Source organism: Bison bison, unplaced genomic scaffold (assembly GCF_000754665.1).
Source record: "Bison bison bison isolate TAMUID 2011002044 unplaced genomic scaffold, Bison_UMD1.0 scf7180017864145, whole genome shotgun sequence".
NCBI classification, from domain to species: Eukaryota; Metazoa; Chordata; class Mammalia; order Artiodactyla; family Bovidae; genus Bison; species Bison bison.
In genome coordinates, this window is record NW_011494717.1 from 8,637,194 (window position 1) to 8,646,657 (window position 9,464).

A 9,464-nucleotide genomic window follows, 5' to 3' on the forward strand; every position below is an offset into this window, starting at 1 on the left:
TCTTGAGATGTATAATGTAGCTGCCTTCTTGAGAGAGTCTGGTCATGTCCCCCTCACCCTCCATTAGTGAGAATGCCACTCAGCCTTGGGTTAATTTTCTCTGCCCCTAACATGCCACGTGTCTTCCCAGCATTGTGTCTGTTTTAGCAGCTCCCTTCCATCAGAGCCCTGTATTTCCCACCCATCCTTCAGTGATCAGGGCAAATACTATCTCCTCCGTGAAGCCCTTCCTGATACCTGAACTGGAGTTCTTCACCATTAGCTCTCCCTGAGGTTCCATCTTAAACTCTTCCTGAACCATTTCCCACTTTTGCCTTGCATCTTAATAATTTGTGTAAAAACAACCTTCTCTTTGGATGGGGCATTGAAGGTTTCAAAGTGCTTCTCCTGAGATGTTGCATCTGATTTGCTTTCAAACAGAAGGTGTTTTGAGGTCGAAGACCGTGGTTTCATCATCTGGGTCTGCTTCTCTCGGCCCCATCACCCACCTCAAGCTAGCCTTTGACTTAATGGACACTTACAACAAACTTCACTCTTCGTTGTCCTACCAGAACAGATTTTTGAGGGCTCCCCTCTGCAATGAGGACTGAGCAAGATCAGAGTGCCCTGGATTTCAGTCCTGGCTCTGTCCTTGCCCCTCTCTGGGCCTCAGTTTACCCATCTGTAAAAAGAACAAGTTGAAATACATAGTCTCCCATACTCCAGGACGGATGGCTCCCTGGCCCCTGGGACCCAGAACAGCCCTGGGGTGCCTCTGAGGGCCCCTGTGCAAAGCTGGCCTCTGGGATAGGCCAGAGGGAGTTGGCCAGGGAGGCAGGCCTGGCTTCAGGCCAGGCTGTGTCTGCAAACACTGACCTTGGCTGCCGCGGCGATTTTCCATGACACCAGCACCGCCCCTCCTCCTCAACTCCCCCTAATCCCATGTGGGCCTGGGGAGGGGGGAAGAGGGGGACTGTCCTACATCAGAAGACCCTGAGCCAGAGTCATGGGGCACCTGTGGATGGGAGCGAGCTTAAAGAGAGAAAGAGGAGAGGGCAGAAGGCCCCAACAGGGGAAAGTTGGGGAGGAAGGTGGAGAAGGGGGAGGACCATGGTGGGCAGTAGAGACAAAAGCTGGAAGAGGAGCCAGGAAGATGGGAAGAGAGGCCCTCGAGAGGGGCAGGGCCGAGGGAGGGGGGCTGTGCCTGAGAACTGTCCTTCCCTGGCGCTCTGGCCTGGAGGGGGACAAACTCCAGACCCGGTTCTGCGCACTGGTCCCTCCTCCCAGGCCAGATCCTTGAAGCGTGAGTGGTTTCCCAGGCCTACCTCAGGCCTTAGCCAGGCCTGGGACAGAGGGGATTCCTTCTGGGCCCTGAAGCTGATTTCACTTCGCAGGGTCCTGAGGGCCACCGGGAGAGCAGGAGCTGTGAGTCACAATGGCCTCTCCTCCCTGCCCTCCCCCAACCCTGGGTGTCTAAAGGAGGTTTCTCTCATCCACATCTCATACTTCTCAGCTGTCTGGGCTGAACAGCGTTATCTGAGCAGCTGCACCCACCAGGCCTTGTGCCAGACACCAAGGGGACTTGCAGGCCCTCCGGAAGCTCAGAGTCCTGCAGAGCTCCTCTGCACAAATCTAGGCCTGGGAGCCAGGCAGAGGGAGAGGCGCCTCCAGCCCTGGGAAGGTGCTATGAAGGTTCTTGCAAAAGGCGAGGTCTGAGCCGGATTCTGGAGGATGGAAGGAGGAGGCCTGCCTCCTTGCCCCACCTCCACCAGGCTGGGCAGCCTCTCTCCTGCCTCCCTCCCGAAGGCCTGGGCAATCTTGGCAGCTTCCTCCCGCCACATCTCCTTTAACACACCAAAGGCACCAGCAGCACCTCCATTCCTATTTCCTGGCTTCACACCGCTGCCACCTCTGTACGGAGGGGGCAGCTCCCTGTCTGTGCCTGCGAGTCCTCTGCGGGCCTTTCTGAGGGGCCCTCAGCAGGCCCAGCAGGAGAGCCCCACCCCCTCGGGGGCACCTAGGATCTCACAGCCAGTCCCCAGGAACTGCCCTGTCTCTCTCGAGCCCCCAGTCCTCTCTGGCTGTCCTACCAGGCCCAGATACCACCCTGAGGTCACACCTCCTCCCCACGTGCAGCTTTGCATCAGCCCAGCTTGGCCCAGAGCGCACAGCCTGGGGGCATCTCTGGCCACAGGTCACCTCATCCACCTTCTCTTAGGGCAAACATCAGCCTGGCCAGGGCCGTATTTACATTAGATAACTAAGTCTGCGGGGAACCCAGAAACAGGTTGCAGCTAGGCATTGCCAAGGGCTGTGTGTTTCTAATCTACAGAGGGGCTGGGCCAACCAGAGGCGGGACACCAGAGAATCTCAAAGTCAGGGACCTGGAATAAGGAACTATAGAGTTCTTGATGCTACAGAAGAATGTTTCCCAAACTGTTGCTCCAAGGAACATTTGTCCAGCAATAAGCACTGTAAGAGAAGCATTCCAAGGTTACATAAGCAGGAAAACGTAAGCACATTCTCCCAACTTTCTGACCTTGCTCACAAACACGTGTAGGGCTCTGATATAGCCTCCACTTAAATGACAATGAATCCAGTTGAATTCAGCATTCCCTGCAATTTAATTTAACTAAGCAACCCTTTTCTCACCCAACAGTTATTAACAGTCCATGAAATTAGTATTCTAGGAAATCCACCTTTGGGCAACACTGATCTCAGAATGTGGATGCTGAAAGGAACTTTAACAACCATCTAATCTTGATGTTTCCCCACATATTCATAATAATGATTAATATTTATTGATTCCAACATCCCTGGGCTTCTTTGATGGCTCCGACAATAAAGAATTGGCCTGCAATGCAGAAGACCTGGATTTGATCCCTGGGTTGGGAAGATCCCCTGTAGGAGAGCATGGCAACTCACTCCAATACTCTTACCTGGAGAATTCCCATGAACAGAGAAGCCTGGCAGGCTATAGTCCATGGGGTCGCAAAGAGTTGGACATGACTGAGTGACTAAACACACAACATCCTGAGCATTTTAAGTCAACTAACTTATCCCCATAGCCACTCCATGAATTCAGTGCATCATTATTCCCATTTTACAGATGAGGAAACTGAGGCACCTAGAAGATTAAATAACCTGGTCACAGTTGAAATCTCGTTGACTCCAGAGGCTGGAGTCCCACGAAACTGCAGAGATTCCTGTAGAAAACAGAAATATCCATTTTCATTATTTAAAAAGCATAACAATAACTTAATTCAGTCTCTTAAAATCAGTTATCCCATGTTAATCAGAAATTCTGATTGGCAAATGTGTTTCTAATTAATTTTGATGGGAAAATAATTCATTTTTTCACAATTATCTATTCAGTGCCTATTCTAGGAAGTAGCTACACTGTACTGATCAACATATTATATTTTGTATGTAAAATCCTTCAAAATTTAGACTATATGAATGAGTGGGTAAACCGAAAAAGAAAGGCATCCATAGCCAGGGTGGAAAGGTGAGGACCTTTTATCTTATCCTATTTTTCCATGTCACAAATGAGGAAAACTGAACCCCTGAGAAGAAAAAGGACTTGCCCAAGGCACAAGCTGGTTATGGTCAGAGCCGGGTCAGAGTCCCTGATCTCCAGTCTCCAAGTCCCATACTGTACTTCCACCCAAGGCTGTGGCCGGCGTTCTAACCGTGTTGCCAGCTAGGCCAAGAGTGAGAGGTCAGGCACTCAAGCTTGCGGGCATGTGAGGTCAATGGGACCACACCGCTGAGTCCAACCCAGCCAAGGCCATTACCAAGGGCTCAGGCTGGTTATTTGTGTTTTGATTAGAAGGAAACAGGCCACAGGGAGAAAAAGTTCAGTAAGAGGGAGGGCTGGACCCCAACCCTCTGCGTCTCCCTGGAAGACAGAGCTTCAGCAAATTTCTGAGCCCCTTGGTGATGTTGGGAAGAAAAGAGAAGAACTGAGGCCCCAAGGTTCCCATCCCACCTAATTTTTCCTGTTGTCTCAAAATATTCATAATGACTATTTACACCCAGCCACCTGGCTTCCTCAGGTAAATTCTATGCTCCAGCCAGGTTTCTAGGCATCTCTTAGCTGGGTTGCCCCCAAGCAGGGGCTGCTGGGTTCTGGTTGAATGAACAGGTCAACGTTGGTTATACTGAGACAGAGGCCAGAGGCCAGAGCATTGAGTTTGGGATGGAATATCCCAGGTTATAGTCCTGGCTCTGCCATTCGCTAGCTGTGTGACCTTGAGCAGGTCACTCTCCCTCTCTGGGCCTCCATTACCTCATCTGTACAACATAAAGACTAGGCCATATAGTCAGTAAGGACTTTTCTGGCTCTGAGGATCGTTAAGTCTATGGTGGATTCAGAAAAGGTGGCTGGGAGAAGAGGGGACTGGCGCAGCCCCAGTCAGCACTCTGAGAGACAGGGGCTTGAGCTTCCTGGTCAGGATGAGAGTTTTGGCTGGCAGGTCATCAGGTACTGTGAGGGAGGACCCTCAGAGAATCAGCCCCAGAGCACAGCCTCTGTGTGTGTCAGGGTCACACAAGGACAGAGGGAGCCCCTCACCCTGAGATGTGTGGGGCTGGACAGGAAGGAGAAAATGGGGACTCCCTTAGTCCCTCTCTCCCTCATAAACCCAAGCCTGATGGGGGCGAGCACTGCAGCAGGCGGCTGGCCTTCTGGCAGGCAGACAGGCCTTGCCAAACGCCCAGTTACTTCCCAGAAGTTCCAGGGCCCCCAGGGAGAGGCTCCACCCCAGCTGGCACCCCTACAAGCTGGGTGCCCACGTCAGCAGGTCCTCCCAGCTCCCTCGCTCTTTCCCCCAGTGACAATAGAACGGGTGAAGGGGCGGGGGCACACTGAGCCTAGGCCCGATGCTTGGAGAAGCGTCCAAATGCCTTGGCATCGCACCCCTGTTGCCATTTCTCCCACGTCCAGCTCAGGGCAGTGTCCAGGGACAGGGCTCCTAGTGGGATGCTCTTCTCTGCGGCCTCAGTTTCCCATCCTGGTTGCCTTTCTGGGTGATAAATTGGCTCTGAGGCATTGGAATGAGCGATGAGTCAGAGTGTCTAGAGGCCTTGGCCAACTCACGAGGCTTCTCCAGCCTTCATTATTCCAACCATAAAAAATGGAGATAGTCATAATAACGACCTTGTAGGAAGTTTTTGAGCATTAAAGTTTAAAATGTATCTGAAGGATAAGATCTGAAGCCTCAGAGTGTGGTAGGAAGGGAGGGCATCTGACTGAGAGTGTGAGGCATGTCTAGGCAGGGGCCACCCTGGACAGGACAGTGGCTGTAGCAGGAGCAAGAGGCTCTGTGGTGGGGGTGGGGGGCTCTGTGGGCAGCCACAGTGGGCGTTGAGGCTGCCAGGCAGGCAGGCATTGGGTTTTCCTAAAGGATGGAGGATCAGGAACAGTCCCAGCTTATGAACAAACACAAGACGATGTGGCAGTGGTGACAGTGGCATATGTTTCAAACGGTGGGATACAGTTGCCTGACCCCACGGGAACTTCCTGATCCTTAGGACTACACTCTCAGGCCGGCTTTCCCCTGTGAGATCCGCTCACTGCTCCTTCCTTCGAGAACTCCACAAATTCCAAAGTACTTTCATGTCCAGTCTCTGCTATACTTTTTTTTTTTTGGCAGCTCCACACAGCTTTTGGGGTCTTAGTTCCTTGGCCAGGGATCAAACCCGGGCCCCTGGCCACAGAAACATGGAGTCTTAATCCCTGGAGCAGTAGGGAATTCTCTCTCTTTTACTCCTGACGGCAGCTGTAGTGGTGATGGCCAGGGTAGGAATTAACAGCTGAAGCTCAAACCCCCACAGTGTAGAGCAGGCCAGAGGGGTCCGGAGAGGGGAATGGATTTGCCCAGGGTTACACAGCCAGCATGTGGTCAAGCCAAGGCTGGTCCATGCCTCCCAATCTGTGTTCAGCCCCAGCCACAGTGCCAGGCTCTCCCCAACACCCTCTGCTGGGGGACAGGGAAGGACAGGATGAGGAGCTGCTCTGGCTCGGGGCCCGCCCAGCTGTCTAGGTGAGTTGTGGTCTGGCTGCCGTGGCCAAGCTGGCGGGCACAATCTGTTCTCACCCTGCTGGGGCCCAGACAGGCCAGGCCCAGCGACTCCAGAGCTCAGCTATCTAGGCTCCTGGCAAGGGATGACAGTCACCAGCTACCATAGTTGGGGAGCAGGGGAACCCAATCTAAGAGCAGCCCGCAACTTCACGCACCCCAGACCTCCCTAAGCTTTAAGATTCACAGCGATGCTGACTTTACTGGAACTGAGCTGTCCACCAGCCCAGGTGATCTCTTGGAAATGTGGAGGAAACCTGGCGCTTCATTCATTATTAATCACAGTGAGCTCTTATCGAGCACTTGATATGTACCAGACTCTATGTTAAGTGCCTTATACACATTCTCTCACTTATTTTGCCCCTAAAGCCCTGTGATGCAGGTGCTAGTTATTAGCCCCATTTAACAGATGTTGGAAACTAAGGCTAGGGAGGTTTTTTTATTTTTATTTTTGGGCCACCTCGAGTGGCATGCAGGATCCTAGTTCCCCAATCAGGGATCGAACCCATGCCACTTGCAGTGGAAGGAGTCCTAACCAATGGACCACCAGGGAGGTCCTCCTCAGACAGTTTTAAAACAAACAAACAAACAAACGAAACACACACACAGTCCATAGCAGAGTAGGGATTTGAATGCAGATCAGACACCAGGGAAGATGGCATCCCGCTTTGCCATCAACTCACCAAATGAATTTGGGGCATACCCCACAGGCCTGGCTGGCAATGTGTGTGGGAGGGGGGGCAGGTAGGGAGGAATATGACAAGGTCCAGCAATGTCCACTCCCACAGACCCCAAGCCAATATTAGCTGTTCATATGTAGTTGGGGGACCTGAGTGACAGAGCAGGGCCTGGACTTCAAAGCTGAACATTCTCAGTGCCACTCAAGGCAGGGATTGCTTCCAGCTGTGAGCAATCCAGGATGGCTGCAGGGAAGAAGAGGCATTTGGTTAAGTTTGGTAAGGCTGAGAAGGGAGGGGGAAATAGAAAGCATTACTTTATTATAATAATCTATTGATAAAAGTAATAAGTATCTTAATAACCCAGTGAAGGAAGCAGGGCCAGGACCAGTAGGCATCATTTTACAAATGAGGAAACCAGCTCAGAGAGGGGGAGTAATTTGCCCAAGGTCACACAGCCACTAATGACAGGGCCAGAACTTGTGCCAATGGCTTCAGAGTTTCCATCCAGGGTCCTTTCACCTCTGTGTCTCCAGGCAGAACTTTTTTTTTTTTTTGGCTGCACTGGTTCTTTGCTGCTGTGCACAGGACTTCTCTAGTCGTGGTGAGCAGGGGCTACGCTTTGCTATGTTGATCGAGTTTCTCACTGCAGGGGCTTCTTCTTGTTGCAGAGCACAGGCTCTAGGCGCACGGGCTTCAGTAGTTGCAACACATAGGCTCAGGAGTTGCAGCCTGCAGGCTCTAGAACACCAGCTTGGTAGTTGTGGCACACAGGCTTAGTTGCTCCAACACATGTAGAATCCTCCCGAACCAAGGATCGAAACTGTGCCCCCTGCATTGACAGGCAGATTTTTGTCCACTGGACCATCAGGGAAGTCCTCCAGGCAGAACTCTCAACTGAGGCCATGTGATAACTGGCTCACAGGGAGGCTTTGCCTCTGCCTGGCTCCTGGCTGGGTAAGGACTGAAGGGCAGGGTGGGCATGGTATGGGTTGAGATTGCCTGCCTGGTGATAGTAACACCTGGAAGGCTCTTGCTTTGACAAAGGCAACACCACCTCCCCATAAGGACAGATGGTACTTCGGGGGCAGGCACAGAGGATGACCACAGGGCCCCAGACAGAGTCTGATGAGGACTGTGGAGCACTAATTCATGGGGGGAGGGGACTGTCTCCTTTCCCCTTCTGTGACACGAGTGGGCCGGCTGCCTCTGGGAGCCCCAGTGGGGAACTACCCCCCAAGCTTTAGCTGGCAGCAAGGAACTCATCAAGGAACCCAGTTTCCCTCCCTTCACATCGAATTCCAGAATGTCAGAACTCAGTAAGTCCAACCTCCTCCCTTATAGTCAAGGAAACTGAGGCCTGGAGAGGACTAGGAACAGGTCCAATGCCCACAAGCAGTGAACTAGAAGCCAGGTTTCCCAACTGATTCGCCAGTGCTCTTCATGCTATCCATGACTAAGTTCCCAACAGCAGCATCAGTCAGCTCCTCTTCTGGGTATAGAAAAAGGTCGGGTCTTTGATCAAACAGACTCTAATTTGAAGGCAGGTTGCTCTGCTTCCAAACAGCGTGACCTTGGAAAGGCACTTAACCCTCCCTGCTTCCTCTTCCTCTCTACCGACCCCCAGGGAGTGATCAGAAGAATAAACGAAAATTCATCAGTGAGGAACTAGCACCGTGCCTGGGAACAAGGATGCGCCCATAACTGTGTGTTGTCTTTTCTTCAGTTCAGTCGCTCAGTCGTGTCCGACTCTTTGCGACCTCATAGGCTGCAGTAGGCCAGGCTTCCCTGTCGGGAAAAAGAGGCCAGACTCCACACCACCGTGGCAGAAGATGAGGAGAGAGCAGGGGGAAGGGAGGCAGGTTTCTGGAAGGGCAGCCCCATCAGCATGTGCTTTCTCTCCTCTTGCCCCGTTTTCCCCTAGGCTACGGCCACGCGGCACCCAGCACCGATGGCGGCAAGGTGTTCTGCATGTTCTACGCGCTGCTGGGCATCCCGCTCACGCTGGTCATGTTCCAGAGCCTGGGCGAGCGCATCAACACCTTCGTGAAGTACCTGCTGCACCGAGCCAAGCGGGGGCTGGGCATGCGGCGCGCAGACGTGTCCATGGCCAACATGGTGCTCATCGGCTTCTTCTCGTGCATCAGCACGCTGTGCATCGGCGCCGCTGCCTTCTCCTACTACGAGCACTGGACCTTCTTCCAGGCCTACTACTACTGCTTCATCACGCTCCCCCCCATTGGCTTCGGCGACTACGTGGCATTGCAGAAGGACCAGGCGCTGCAGACGCAGCCTCAGTACGTGGCCTTCAGCTTCGTCTACATCCTCACGGGCCTCACGGTCATCGGCGCCTTCCTCAACCTCGTGGTGCTGCGCTTCATGACCATGAACGCGGAGGACGAGAAGCGCGACGCCGAGCACCGCGCGCTGCTCACGCGCAACGGGCAGGCGGGCGGCGCGGGCGGCGCGGGCGGCGGGGGCGGCAGCGCTCACACCACTGACACCGCCTCGTCCACCGCAGCGGGCGGCGGCGGCGGCGGCTTCCGGAATGTCTACGCCGAAGTGCTGCACTTCCAGTCCATGTGCTCGTGCCTCTGGTACAAGAGCCGCGAGAAGCTGCAGTACTCCATCCCCATGATCATCCCGCGGGACCTCTCCACGTCCGACACGTGCGTCGAGCAGAGCCACTCATCGCCGGGAGGGGGCGGCCGCTACAGCGACACGC

At 53.5% G+C, this 9,464-nt stretch overlaps 1 protein-coding gene across 1 annotated transcript in view; it reads left to right on the forward strand.

Annotated features, from left to right (window-relative positions):
- Positions 1-9,464, forward strand: part of KCNK3 (potassium channel, subfamily K, member 3) — a 54,857-nt gene that overhangs the window by 45,150 nt on the left and 243 nt on the right. Inside the window, exon 4 of the mRNA XM_010840691.1 lies at positions 8,664-9,462. Coding sequence (XP_010838993.1) covers positions 8,664-9,462 — 799 coding nt within the window. The remainder of the gene's footprint in view (positions 1-8,663; positions 9,463-9,464) is intronic.